This window comes from Ovis canadensis, chromosome 24 (assembly GCF_042477335.2).
Source record: "Ovis canadensis isolate MfBH-ARS-UI-01 breed Bighorn chromosome 24, ARS-UI_OviCan_v2, whole genome shotgun sequence".
Classification (NCBI taxonomy): domain Eukaryota; kingdom Metazoa; phylum Chordata; class Mammalia; order Artiodactyla; family Bovidae; genus Ovis; species Ovis canadensis.
In genome coordinates this window covers 33,830,220-33,845,563 of record NC_091268.1, presented here as the reverse complement: position 1 = coordinate 33,845,563, position 15,344 = coordinate 33,830,220, and the positions used below count along the sequence as shown (strand labels likewise).

Genomic DNA, 15,344 nt, shown 5'->3' with positions numbered 1-15,344 from the left:
AAACCTTCAGTAGTTCATACTCTTCAGCCCAATTAAATTCACTTCTAGGAATTTTTCCTCAAGAAATAATTATCTGCCAAAGATGTGCAAGGATATAATTGGCAGCATCATTTGGGGATAACTTGGGACTGGTTTAGAAATTATGGCACACATCAGAATGTTGGAATATTATGCAGCTATTAAAAACTGCTTTTGAATAGTGGAAAATGCATGATAGAAGATTGTAAAATAGTGGTCTGGTGGGATTAGGTATGATTTTAACTTCTGGATTTTTCAAGTTTCCATTAATGGGTTTCCTTCATAACAGAGATGAGAATTTACAAAATGGGGGACAGAAGGAAATGAAAGTAACATGGCTGAGTGTTTTACTAAACAACCCCATATGGGTGAGGAGGCTAGAAAGTTTGGGAGTAGTATGTTCAAAGCCTAAACCAAGTATTCTGTGAAAATCCTTCAAGTTGCTTTTTTTCCCCCAAATGAGAAGTTGCTTCTCTAGCAGCTGCCTTGGCAGCTCAGCAGTGGCTGCCTAGAAGGGTGTGGGAGGAAAAATGTACAAACGCACTTATGAATGGAATGTGTTTTGCAAGAGGCCAAGTTGGCAGCTTTGGCTTCCAAAAGGTGGGAGCATCAGAAAGAACAATGTGTGCAGACTGGAGCCTCAAGAGACTTTATGGTCTGGGCCTATCTCTGCAGAGTTCTAGAGTTGGAGGCCCATGGGGAAACTTCACCCCACCCATCAAGAAAAAGGAAAGCCTTGGCTGCCCCTAGGAGCAAAGGGAGTGCTCTTGGCACGGGGAGCCTTGATCTGTTCTGTGAGTCTGCAGTTCAAAGATGATTCTCAATAAAATGTAGGGTTTCCCTAATTTAATTCTCATAACCACCTTATTAGGTAGGTAATTATGTTGGCATCTTTAAAATGAGGAAACAGCGTTCCCTGGTGGTCTAGTGGTTAATATTTTGCACTTTCATTGCTGTAGCCTGGGTTCAATCCCTGGTCAACCCTGTTTGGGGAACTGTCAAGGTGTGTGCTGTGGCCAAAATGAAAAAAAATTTTAAATGAGGAAACAGGCTCAGAGAGGGAAAATAACTCATAACACATTCCACTAAGTCATTTTTCACAAACTGAATCTTTGAATATTCATATCCTTAAAAGTAGATACATCCTCATTTTACAGAGCTGTAGGAATGGGCTCAAACAAGGTTAAGTGACTGGCCCAGCAGCAGAGCTGAAGTGCCAACCTTCATGCAGACATTTATTTTGTGTCTCAGGACTGGAGTCTCAAGAGGTAAACAGCAGCTAAACTCCCACAGCTTTGGAGTTCTGCAGTAGGAAAGAATCCAGCAACACTGTTTCAAGATGTTCTCAAGGCCTTGCAGCTGAGGTCAGCAGTCCACCTAGGGAATTTACAAGGGAACTTCAAATGGTAGTATCTCAATCCAAAATCAAGCTCTTCAGTTCTAGCTTCTGGTTCCCAACTTTCAAATCTTGTGGAAGTTGCATTTAAAGGATTAAACATGGACTCAAATGCCCAACCAATTTTAAGTAAATTGTACTTAAGTAAGTAAGTAAGTAATTGTAAGTAAACCAATTTTAAGTAAATTATTTTTTTCTGATTATAAAACAAATATGTGCTGATTTTAAAAAACAAACCAGCCTACTTTCAGAAAAGCATTTGGTAAAACTGAATCTGCCAGTCCCACCAGCCAGAGATAAAAACTGTTCATATTTTGCCATATAGCCTTCCAGGTTTTGTTCCAAGCCTATGCATATCTTTTTTCTACTCAACTATACAGAGTATTCTGTAACTCTCCATGCATTATACAACCTATGATATACTATGAATGCATAATCTCATCTTCACAACAATCCTGTAAGATGTATACCATTGTTATGTACCAAGCACAGAGGTGTTAAATAATTTATTCAGGTTCACACAACTAAAAGTAGGAAAGCTGGAATTCACAGTCAGGTAGTCTGGATCCAGAGGTCTGCTGCTGCTGCTTGTAGATCTTTCACTAAATTTTATTTACACACACACACATAATTTTTAAAGAATAGAATTCCACCAAATAACCCTTTAGCATATCCTCCATACATGTTTTTGAGAAACTATCTTGTTACTGTAGGATAATACTCTAGGAGTAGAACTGCTGGGTCCCAGGGTAGGGAGCAATTTACAGAGCTTTTTGGAATGATACATACTGCTTGACAGATTAGTTCATCTTTCCAGAAGGGCAGCTAGTATCAGCTATCAGTTTTGGAACTGTGTGTGCCTGTGCCCATGTCCTTTCCAACACAGAATGTTGATAATTTGAAAGTTAATTTTTTTAAAAGCAAAGGTTTTTTTAACTGAAATTGAAGCTTCTAAGTTAGGACTGCTGGTGTTGGAGGCACCTACTGGTAAAGGGTAACACTGCAGTCACTCTGGAAGGAAGCGTTCCTAAAAACTGAACTGAAAGAGGGTTTCCTGGGTTGGTAAAAGCTAAGAGCCTTCTATTTTCCTCTGTGGACCTGCCAGATTTTCAGTCAGCCTTTTTCTTTCAATTTTATAACAGTCATTCAATAGAAAGTAGTTTGCCTTACAGAAATTTGCTTCACAGATGTTACAACTTTGACAAACCACATACTGTCTGGGTTTTCTCTTCCTGGTTTCCTTACTTACATACAGTATACCATTTAATAGGAGTGCTACATGAAATAAGCACCTGCTAGAATACTTGTATATAAACCCACTGACACCAAAGAAAGTACAAACTGGTAGCCTCCCCTCACTCTTAAGATGAGGTTTGAATTTTAGGTATTTATTGAAAATTTGTACATGCCATATAAATGGACTAGACTATCTGCTATATAGAGAGGTCTGGCAGCCTGTGGAGTGCCTGCAGCCTGACCACATTTTCTGCCATTGCCCACAAGGGATTAAGAAATGACACCTGGAAAGTGGTGGGCAGACTCACAAACACATACTTGGAGTGGTGCTTTCCTCTTCATCTTTTATTCCCATCAGTCCTAGGCCAGAGAGTGATCCATGAGTGCTGTAATGGAGGAGGAGTAGACAGTTAACCATTCATTCAACCCTGTTGACAAAAAGTAAGGTAAAGGAGAAACGGTTTTTTTGTATGTGTGTGTGCCATGGGGGTGAGGGTCAGGTAGGTAGACAGCCTATGGAAAGGTGCCTGCTGAAAATAGTTCAGTGGAAAGAATACTGACTAGTCCCAGATGCCCAGAATCAAATCACTGCTCTGCCACTTAACAGATGTGAGGCACATCTCAACTAAGGGTGAATGATCTCAAACTCAGTTTCTTCAATGATAAATATTAAATATTTAAATTACTATCTCACGAGGCTTTGGGAAGGACTGTAGACTGTAACAGCTAATATTAATGTCGATGGAGCACTTACTGCAAGTCAAGCAGTAAGAACTGTAGATGTGTCCTCGTTTACTCCTCCCAAACAGCTTATGTACCTTGAGTAGGTACTGCTGTAGGTAACAACAGTCTGTCATCAGAATCCTTTTAAAACTGCTGTTAGAATGTTGTTTTGCTAAAACTACTTCTGTAGCACCTAACACATGCCAGGCACTGTTTAAAAACTTTATGTTAACTTTTAATTATGTTGTGAAACACCTAGCACATTGCATAGAATTTAGAAGCCACCTGATATATTTTAGTTTCCTACGACATCATAGTGAATACTCATGGAATTGGGTGAGGGGCTGAGGTGCTCTCCAAGGCGGAGGAGGCAGAAATGAGCAAAGACAAACACAGAATCTGTCTCCACCTAATGTCTGAACTAAGCTAACAAGCCACAGGCCTTTTGGGTATGGAGAACTGGAGTTCTGAGTACTGGAGAGTGGCTCTGGAATTAAAGACAATCATAATTCAAACACAGTAAAGAATCTGCCTGCAATGCAGGAGACCAGGGTTCGATCGCTGGGTTGGGAGAACGGAATGGCAACCCACTCCAGTAATCTTGCCTGGAGAATCCCATGGACTGAGAAGCCTGGTGGTCTCTAGTCCATGGGGTCACAAAGAGTCAGACATGACTGAACAAGTAACCGTTCACACTTCATAATTCAAGTATTAATTGTGCACTTACTAGCTGTATGACCTTAGGCAAGTTGCTTAACCTGAGCCTTTTCCTCATCTTATTAAAATGGAGATGCAATAACCTTAACCAAAACTGCATGTAAAACACTTAGCAGTACTTTGACATTTATTAAGGGTTTGATGAATTGCAGTAATTATTAAGAGCTGAGTCAAGCTCCCAGCATGAGGGAAAACCTTCTACTCTCCTTGCTACTCCTTCCTGAGCCACTTTTACTCTTTCCCAAATGTTATCTGCTGGCATCATGGAGACACTGCACAGAAGAGGCCAAAAGCAGTCAGTCACACAGAAGGCTTATAGCTTGGGGAAATAACATGCTCCTGCTGCTGGCTACAGATCATTATGACTACAGAAATGAGAGTGTAACTTTTGAAACAAAGGACTAACATCAGGTTTTGTTACTACAGGATTTGCTTTTTCCAGTTTTCTCCTGACTTGTCAAACATGCCTTTGGGACCTTTGCCTCAGTCAGAACTTAAGCTTTTTTGCTCCCTGACTCAATGTTCCCGCCTCTTAAGCCTTCATCCCCTGAGAACATCCCAACCACTTCTAGAAGAAGGAAGCTTTGACCCTCTCTTGCTTAATTTACCTATACAATGGGGGTAGAATACTTACAAGCTAAGTATTCTACTTGGTACATGAAGACTTGCCTATTTTACCTCAACCTTCATAGAACTAGGTCCAGGCAAGTTCAAGTTTGCCCCTTTTAGAGACCACACTGTTAACCAAAAAGCATTTTTTTTCTTTGGCAATTTTGGGTCACTTTTTTAACCTCTTACTATTAAGTCTACCTATAAGCCTGTTTCAAGTGTATCAGTCCAAGATTTTTTTTTTTATTTTTATTTTGATGTAAACACCTAGTAATTATTTCTGTTTCTCAGAGACAGTAATTCTCATAAGCTGCCCAGCAGGTAGCCTGTTTCACTAGTAGCCCTAATACATATTATAAGAATTTTATGACAGGAAATTAACTTCTGATCCAGGATTCAAAGCCTGAGGCATTCATGTTTCACCACCTGGAACCCTAGGCCTGTGAAATAATCCTAGAATGTCAGAATTTTAAGGGACTTATTAGAAATAATACAGTCTAGTGATTTTCAAACTGCTTATTTCAAAAGAGCCACTGCCCTCTTTCCCTCCTCCCCCAGTACACATGTTCATTCATATACCTACTCACCCATTTCAGAACTGTTCATCTTTATGCCTCAGTAAAGATTTAACATCAAAATTTTTCTCTTTAATAAAGGGTTTTATAGTTTAAAGAACTGATTCCTGGTGGCTCAGTGGTAAAGAATCTGCTTGGAATGCGGAAGACTCGGGTTCGCTCCCCAGGTCGGGAAGATCCCCTTGAGAAGGGAATGGCAACCCACTCCCGTATTCTTGCCTGGGAAATTACATGAAGCCTGGTGGGCTACAGGTCTATGGGGCTGCAAAGAGCCAGACATGACTGAGCTATTAACACTTTCATTTTTATAGTTTAAAGTATTTGAAAATTACTGATTTATTTTAAATCCCTTATCTTACCAAAGGGAAATAGATCCATAATGGGAAGGTGGCTTGGCCACTACTTGTCAGAAAAGTTAAGTGATACAGCTGGCACTAGACCCAGAGTCCTGCTCCACTACTCCTCAGGCTTAGAATCAACAAAACAGGCCTTATCTCTTAAAAGTTAACAGAACTGGTAATGGGGGAAAGGGCAGGGAAGACAGGAACACGTTCCTTATATGTGGGAAAGGTAGGCTCTGGTCACATCTGAGCCTGTGCCTTGCCTAGAACTTTTTGACCAGTTTTTACTCAAATGCTTCTTGTTCTAGAGAGGCTGTAGGATCTAAGATCTCTGCCTTTTAAACTGGTATGAGCCATCTCCTTGAGGGACCACAAAATGTAGTTATAGAAGAGCAAATACATGGAAAATAGGAATACAATAACCTATCTCTTAGAACTGTGAGAGTTAAAGAGATGATTCATTTCAGTCTTCATTTATGTGCCTGGATATCAACCAAAGGCCTTTCTCCAATAAAAGCTTAAGTCCAGAGGTCAGAATTATGAAGGAACAACCCTTCAATCCTTACCTCTTAGTTCCTGGCAGCAAGATCAGGCAGAGGGTGCCTGAACACAGGTTGTGGTAGAGCTTTCCTATCTTCCGGCCCCAGTGCCAGGCAGCTATCTTTGGGTGGTCCACCTTCAGCATCTAGAATCAAAGCCAAATATAGACACTCAGCCAGGGTACCCACTGCTCACTTTTGGACAGACGTCAACATTCCTCCTCAGGCTCCCAGGAAAGGCTCTGTTCAAATCCTCAGTGTGAAGCCAGAATCTATACTATAGGGTTCCCGGCCCATCCCAGCCTCCCCAGGCTTTCAAGTCAGTTTAGGACAGCTGCTGTCCATTCCTCCAGATGGATCTTCCAGGGCCCTGAGTTAGGGGAACCAAATCACTAAGGAGAGCTCTAGTCTGGCCTCTGCTATTAAGCATATTTGTGACCTGGGTAAATCATTCACTAGTTCTCATCTCTGTTTCTCATCTGCTAAATGTGGGACATGAGACTAGGGCAGAGTTTCCCAAACTTAAGCCACTCACCTCCTATCTTCACCTTTCTGCTGGATATTCCCTAATGGTTTTCTTTAAAGTGAATCACCTTCTTCCTTAGCTTCATCTAAGTAATACTAGGGAACCCTGGTGGCTCAGATGGTAGAGTCTGCCTGCAATGCAGGAGACACAGGTTCAATCCCTGGGTCAGGAAGATCCCCTAGAGAAGGAATGGCAACCCACTCCAGTATTCTTGCCTAGAAAATCCCATGGATGGAGGAGCCTGGCAGGCTACATTCCATGGGGTCGCAAAGAGTTGGACATGACTGAGGGACTTCACTTTCACTTTTAAAATAATACTATCCATGTAATCATAGGTTCAATGTCATGGTTGTTACCTTAAATAAATGTTAGAAAAAAAAGTTCATAACTAAAAAAAAGTGAAAAATGAGGTCCACCTATGACCACCAAAAATCATCTTCTGTATATATACACTGCAGGAAACCGTAGATTACTTAAGACTTGTCCAGCTCTCCAACTTCCTGTATCAACCCCTCAAAATCCCTTGGAGAGCCACCTCGAAAACTTGATTTTAGCAAGTTTGGAGGAGACAAAGTATGAGATATCCTGGAGAAAGAAAGGTGTGTCCAGGGCTGGAAGAGCGGGAGAGTGAAGATTAGTGCCAGGACTCTCATGACTAATTTCCATAAATATAAGAAGGCCAACACCAAGACCAAGAAAACTAAAGTATTGAGCTACCTTTCCCCTCAAGCCCCAGGATACACTCATTAACTCACTCACCTGCAAGGCCTCCTGCTCCGAAGGGGGAGGTATGACACGAACCCCTGGTAGCCTTGATTCGTGAGGTAAGCCCCTGAGCCAGGCATGGAGGTGCCTGGGTGTTAGGGCATGCCTGCCTTTCAGCTTCCAGTCCTTGCCCGTGAGAATGTTGAGGGCCCTCTGGGCACTGCCAAATGTTTTGAACCCTGAAAACAAGAATACTCTGTTCTGTTATTAAGGACCAAAAAAAAAAAAAAAAACCACCACAAACCCAAAACAAAACTGATCACCATCCAAGTTGGAGCTCACCCAGAGCCAAGGAAGAAGGACAAAATCAGGAGATGCTGACCTGATCCAGCCCAGGAGAGCCTATTTGGTAAACATTTCCTTTCTCTGATCTCATGTTATCACCATCTTTAATCTCCTTCCCCAAGGCTATATTTGGTGGCATAGACTTACTCAAGAAACAATATCTTTTATGCTTTCCACTTTTAAGATCTTTAGGCAAGATCATAGCTTCCAGGCCCAGGAAGAGGCTACACTGTTGCAACAGGTGTTCTTTGAAGGTTTCACTCACTCCAGACAGGTATATAGTACCTCGGTTCTCAGAATCTTGTTCCAACTCATTCACAAGGGTGTCACAATCAAGGGTGAGTTCTGTCACAGGCCTCTGCACCTAACCAAGGAAAGATGGCATTAGTGCTAGAATCCACACGCCTGGTACATACTAGCAAGTAACTTAATTCTTCAGATTCCTTATCTATATACAGAGGCTAATGATAACTGCCCCAAAGGACTATGGTAGAAACTTATAAAATAGATAAATAAATACAAAATGTAAATATTTTTGTGTAAATAATACTCTCTTACCTTTCCTTTTCACCTCACCACCTGCAATGGGAATCAGTTCTCTGCCTTCTACACCAATGAAATTCTGGTTTAATTACATAAGATTAAGATACCATTGATTTCCCTAAAAGCTAAAGGGCAACCATAAAACAAACAAACCATTTGGATCTAAGTAGTGATAAGAGTCCAGAAACCCAAATAAGATGGTAGGTGTTGCGAGAGGGCATCAGAGGGCAGACACACTGAAACCATTATCACAGAAAACTAGCCAGTCTGATCACATGGACCATAGCCTTCTCTAACTCAATGAAACTAAGCCATGCCGTGTGGGGCCACCCAAGACTGGAGAGTCATGGTGGAGCGGTCTGACAGAATGTGGTCCACTGGAGAAGGGAATGACAAACCACTTCAGTATTCTTGCCTTGAGAACCCCATGAACAGTATGAAAAGGCAAAATGATAGGATACTGAAAGGGGAACTCCCCTGGTCGGTAGGTGCCCAATATGCTACTGGAGATCAGTGGAGAAATAACTCCAGAAAGAATGAAGGGATGGAGCCAAAGCAAAAACAATACTCAGTTGTGGATGTGACTGGTGATAGAAGCAAGGTCTAATGCTGTAAAGAGCAATATTGCATAGGAACCTGAAATGTTAGGTCCATGAAACAAGGCAAATTGGAAGTGGTCAAACAGGAGATGGCAAGAGTGAACATCAACATTCTAGGAATCAGCGAACTAAAATGGACTGGAATGGGTGAATTTAACTCAGATGACCATTATATCTACTACTGTGGGCAGGAATCCCTTAGAAGAAATGGAGTAGCCATCATGGTCAACAAAAGAGTCTGAAATGCAGTACTTGGATGCAATCTCAAAAACAAGAGAATGATCTCTGTTCATTTCCAAGGCAAACCATTCAATATCATGGTAACCCAAGCCTATGCCCCAACCAGTAACGCTGAAGAAGCTGAAGTTGAACGGTTCTATGAAGACCTATAAGACCTTTTAGAACTAACACCCCAAAAAGATGTCCTTTTCATTATAGGGGACTGGAATGCAAAAGTAGGAAGTCAAGAAACACCGGGAGTAACAGGCAAATCTGGCCATGGAGTACGGAATGAAGCAGGGCAAAGGCTAGTAGAGTTTTGCCAAGAGAATGCACTGGTCATAGCAAACATCCTCTTCCAACAACACAAGAGAAGACTACACATGGACATCACCAGATGGTCAACACCGAAATCAAACTGATTATATTCTTTGCAGCCAAAGATGGAAAAGCTCTATACAGTCAGCAAAAACAAGACTGGGAGCTGACAGTGGCTCAGATCATGAACTCTTTATTGCTAAATTCAGACTTAAATTGAAGAAAGTAGGGAAACCACTAGACCATTCAGGTATCACCTGAATCGAATCCCTTATGATTATACAGTGGAAGTGAAAAATAGATTTAAGGGACTAGATCTGATAGACAGAGTACCTGATGAAATATGGACGGAGGTTCATGACACTGTGCAGGAGACAGGGATCAAGACCATCTCCATGGAAAAGAAATGCAAAAAAGCAAAATGGCTGTCTCAGGAGGCCTTACAAAAATAGCTGTGAAAAGAAGAGAAGTGAAAAGCAAAGGAGAAAAGGAAAGATATAAGCATCAGAATGCAGAGTTCCAAAGAATAGCAAGGAGAGATAAGAAAGCCTTCCTCAGCGATCAATGCAAAGAAAGAGAGGAAAACAACAGAATGGGAAAGACTAGAGATCTCTTCAAGAAAATTAGAGATATAAGGGAATATTGCATGCAAAGCTGGACTCGATAAAGGACAGAAATGGTATGGACCTAACAGAAAGCAGAAGATATTAAGAAGAGGTGGCAAGAATACACAGAAGAACTGTACAAAACAGAGCTTCACGACCCAGATAATCACAATGGTGTGATCACTCACCTAGAGCAAGGCATCCTGAAATGTGAAGTCAAGTGGGCCTTAGAAACCATTACTATGAACAAAGCTAGTGGAGGTGATGGACTTCCAGTTGAGCTATTTCAAATCCTGAAAGATGATGCTGTGAAAGTGCTGCACTCAATATGCCAGCAAATTTGGAAAACTCAGCAGCGGCCACAGGACTGGAAAAGGTCAGTTTTCATTCCAATCCCAAAGAAAGGCAATGCCAAAGAATGCTCAAACTACTGCACAATTGAACTCATCTCACACGCTAGTAAAGTAATGCTCAAAATTCTCCAAGCCAGCCTTCAGCAGTACGTGAACTGTGAACTTCCAGATGTTCCAGCTGGTTTTAGAAAGGGCAGAGGAACCAGAGATCAAATTGCCAACATCTGCTGGATCATTGAAAAAGCAAGAGAGTTCCCAAAAAACATCTATTTCTGCTTTATTGACTATGCCAAAGCCTTTGCCTGTGTGGATCACAATAAACTGTGGAAAATTCTGAAATAGATGGGAATACCAGACAACCTGACCTGCCTCTTTGGAAACCTATATGCAGGTCAGGAAGCAACAGTTATAACTGGATATGGAACAACAGACTATTTCCAAATAGGAAAAGGAGTACATCAAGGCTGTATACTGTCACCCTGCTTATTTAACTTTTACGCAGAGTACATCATGAGAAACGCTGGGCTGGAAGAAGCACAAGCTGGAGTCAAGATTGGTGGGAGAAATATCAATAACCTCAGATATGCAGATGACATCACCCTTATGGCAGAAAGTGAACAGGAACTAATAAAAAGCCTCTTGATGAAAGTGAAAGAGGAGAGTGAAAAAGTTGGCTTAAAGCTCAACATTCAGAAAATGAAGATCATGGCATCTGGTCCCATCACTTCATGGCAGATAGATGGGGAAACAGTGGAAACAGTGGCTGACTTTATTTTTTGGGGCTCTAAAATCACTGCAGATGGTGACTGCAGCCATAAAATTAAAAGACGCTTACTCCTTGGAAGGAAAGTTATGACCAACCTAGACAGCATATTCAAAACCAGAGGTATTACTTTGTCAACAAAGGTCCGTCTAGTCAAGGCTATGGTTTTTCCAGTGGTCCTGTATGGATGTGAGAGTTGGACTGTGAAGAAAGCTGAGCACCGAAGAATTGATGCTTTTGAACTATGGTGTTGGAGAAGACTCTTGAGAGTCCCTTGGAGTGCAAGGAGATCCAATCAGTCCATCCTAAAGGAGATCAGTCTTGGGTGTTCATTGGAAGGACTGATGCTGAAGCTGAAAGTCCAATACTTTGGCCACCTCATGCGAAGAGTTGACTCATTGGAAAAGACTCTGATGCTGGGAGGGATTGGGGGCAGGAGGAGAAGGGGACGACCGAGGGTGAGATGGCTGGATGGCATAACCAACTCTATGGACTTGAGTTTGAGTGAACTCCAGGAGTTGGTGATGGACAGGGAGGCCTGGTGTACTGTGATTCATGGGGATGCAAAGAATCAGACACGACTGAGCGACTGAACTGAACTGAGTGATAAAGAGTAGAAGAACAATGCCAATGTAGCCCAGGTTGATTTTGACAAAAATGAAAATTATCATGTGCCAGGTCACCACTATAAGAATACCGGGCTTGGATGAAGCCTTTCCATAATAGAACGTCTCATGTCTAAGCTTCTGAAGGGTGCTTTTCTAAGCTGTTATGTCTTACAGCACTGTAAATACAAGGTTGAGTAAATATGGATATGGAAAATACAGGGTTGAGTGAAGAGTACTACTTTATGCTTTCTCTGGTGACCTTACCTTGATGCAGGAACCCTCTACCAGGACGCCATCCAAAGACTCTATGGCCAGCTGGGCAGCTTCCAGGACTTCATACTGTATACAGAGATGTGGCTGCAGGAACACCAAGATTTTCTTACTTTGGCTTTGTAGGCTCAAACTGCCAGAGAAGGGGCTGGGAATAGAGTCCCCCTACACTACAGTGGCAAAGTCACCAGAATGGATGTCCCTGCTGTGCTCAGCTAGACAGTGATCACAAACTGTCATTTTAAGTAGAATCACCACATGCAGGACCTGGTTTCTCAGAAAATAACCTTAAATTTGTCACTTAAAATTGAAGCCTTTCTCTCTTTGGGTGCTATGGGGTAAGCAACAGAATTATTTACTACCTAAATTGCTTTTTATATTATTTATATTAATCACTAAAGTCATCACTCTAAGTCACAGACAGAGATTCCCATTTGTCTTATTAGCTTAATTTTTAAAATAAGCAGCTTTCCCACAAATTTCTGGAGGTTAAGTTCTTCCACTGGATTTGTGTCTTCAAATTTACTGCTTTTCCATTTGATCAAACCAGAATAGCTGAATCTATGTCATAGTCTAAGCCAAAACATCATCATAGAGATTAAAGTGCTCCCATAGAAAACCTTCATTTTATTGGATTTGACAATGATTTCTTGAATATGACACCAAAGACACAGGCAACAAAATAAAAAAAGGAGAGAGAGAACTAAATCAAAATGTGCATCAAGGAAGAACCATCAACAATGTCAAAAGGCAGCAGAAAGAATGGGAGAAAATATTTGGAAATCACATATCTACTGAAGGAGTCAAAATATATAGGGGACTTCCCTGGTGGTCCAGTGGCTAAGACTGTGTTTCCAAGGCAGGGGAGCTGGGTTTGATCCCTGGTCAGGGAACTAGATCCCATATTCTGCAACTAGCAAGTCTGCATGTCCCAACAAAGATCAAACTGCAAGTAAGACCTGGTATAGCCAAATAAATAAGAATTAAAAAATAAAATATATAGAGAACTACTAAGACTCAAACATCAAACAACTCAATTAAAAAATAGGCAAAGGACTTGGAGAGGTGTTTCTCCAAAGAAGATATACAAATGGCCAATAAACATACAGAGATACTCAACATCATTAATCATTAGGGAGATGGAAGTCAAGAAAAACCACAAGATATTACATCACATCCATTGTGAAGTGAAGTGAAGTCGCTCAGTCGTGTCTGACTCTTTGCGACCCTGTGGACTGTAGCCCACCAGGCTCCTCCGTCCATGGGATTCTCCAGGCAAGAATACTGGAGTGGGTTGCCATTTCCTTGTCCAGGGTATCTTCCCAACTCAGGGATCGAACATTGTAGGCAGACGCTTTAACCTCTGAGCCATCAGGGAAGCCACCCTGGCTCACACCCACTAGGATGGATCAAAACAAAAAATGCCCCCCAAACCAAAAACAACAAAAATAACCAAGTGTTGGGGGAATTCCCTTGTGGTCTAGTGGTTAGGATTCTGTGTGTCCAATGCTGGAGGCACAGGTTTGATCTCTGGTCAGGGAACTAAGATCCCACATGGGGTTCCCACCCCTCCACTCCCCCCCAAAAAAACAAACACCAAGTGTCAGCTGGAATATGGAGAAGCTGAAACCCTTGGCATTGCAGGTGCAAGTGTAAAATGATGCATCTACTATAGAAAACAGTATGGCAGTTCCTCAAAAAATGAAACACAGAATTATCATTTAACCCAGAATTTCTATTTTAGTGTATATACCCAAAAGAACTGAAAACAGGGACTTAGATACTTTTACATCCATGCTCACTTCATAGTAGCACTATTCAGAATAGCTAAAAGGTGGAAACAATTCAAATATTCATCAATGGATGAATGGATGAACAAAATGTGGTATAATCATACAATGGAATATAATTCAGCCTTGAAAAGAACTCTGATACGTACTACATCATGAGTGAACCCTGAAGATATTATGCTAAGTGAAACAAGCCAGACACAAAAGGACAAATATTGTAGGATTCCACTTTCATGGTAATATAGAGTAGTCAAATTTATAAGACAGGAAATATGATAGTATTTAACAGGACTGGGGTAAAGGGGACTGGGGAGTTACTGTTTAATGGGTACAGAGTTTCAGTATGAGATGATGAAAAAGTTCTGAAGACAATGTACTTAAATAACACTCGACTATATTTAAAAATGGCTAAAAAGGCAAATTATATGTGTATTATACAAAAAGAAAGAAAAAATAATAAGACTTAAAGGAACGAGTTACAGTCCCTTGACATACCCTTTCTATCCCTCATTCTATCTTCCCAGGGATGATCTTTTTATTTCTATTTTTAGGTGTAGGAAAGACATTAATAAAATATTTGTGGAAAGAACATTTTAAACACCTAGGATTCTGCACTTAGATCACTATGGAGACTTTAATTTTTGCTTTGATTTAATAGTTACCAAACTTAATAGTTATTATAATGTTATATTGAATAGACATTACATGTAATAGTTTATTGCACCAGAAAACAGTTACCTATGTCAAAATTATAAAGGTACTAAAAATTTATAGTGAACAGTCTTCCCCTAACCTGTTTCTAATCACCTAGTTCCTCTCTCCCTGGAGGCCCTCATTGTTACCAGTTTTTGTATATAATTCTACAGATATTCTAAGTTTTTATTTTCAATTCTTTTCATGGTTTTCTGTCTCTATGTACTGAGCTTATAATGTTATTATTGCTTCATATAACAATTTGTCTTTATTCAACTTCTTCTAAACCGTGAAGATGGAGGCTTGCTCATTACATCCTTCTAAAAAAGTAGGAGTTTTTAAAACCATGTATAAGTATTATTTCTTAAAAAGTAAAAGTAATTAAACTATCAGGTTTTTTCCCCCAGTGGTTCAGTGATAAAGAATCTGCCTGCAATGCAGGAGACACAGAAGATGTGGATTTGATCCCTGGGTCGGGAATATCCCCTGAAGGAGGGCATGGCAACCCATTCCAGTATTCCTGAGTGGAGAATCCCATGGACTGAAGCACCTGGTGGGCTGCAGTCCATATGGTCACAAAGAGTCAAACACAACTGAAGTGACTGAACATGCACTAACACATGCAACAAACTAATAAACAAACCTTAACTCCAAGAGATTTGAGAGCTAATAGCAACAAAAAAAGAGGTCGTGTTCCTCCGATATCTTAACCCAGTTATGAGCATACTTTGGATTTTAAGCCCTACAGACTTACAACACATGGAAGCTACTGGTCTTTTTGAAAGGGCATTTTATCATTTAAAGCTGAGGTCACAATCAGGTACCCAATGTACATAAGATACATTAACCCAGT

At 40.9% G+C, this 15,344-nt stretch overlaps 1 protein-coding gene across 2 annotated transcripts in view; it reads right to left on the bottom strand.

Annotated features, from left to right (window-relative positions):
* Positions 1–1,111: 1,111 nt before the first annotated feature.
* Positions 1,112–15,344, bottom strand: part of REXO5 (RNA exonuclease 5) — a 60,210-nt gene continuing 45,977 nt past the window's right edge. Inside the window, exons 15-20 of one of the 2 annotated variants that reach the window (XM_069570286.1) lie at positions 12,003–12,095; positions 7,878–8,094; positions 7,440–7,624; positions 6,182–6,300; positions 2,969–3,036; positions 1,112–1,395 (exon numbers count right to left, since the gene is read on the bottom strand). In XM_069570286.1, coding sequence (XP_069426387.1) covers positions 1,364–1,395; positions 2,969–3,036; positions 6,182–6,300; positions 7,440–7,624; positions 7,878–8,094; positions 12,003–12,095 — 714 coding nt within the window. In that variant the 3' untranslated portion in view covers positions 1,112–1,363. The remainder of the gene's footprint in view (positions 1,396–2,968; positions 3,037–6,181; positions 6,301–7,439; positions 7,625–7,877; positions 8,095–12,002; positions 12,096–15,344) is intronic. The other variant, XM_069570287.1, reaches the window with a different exon arrangement.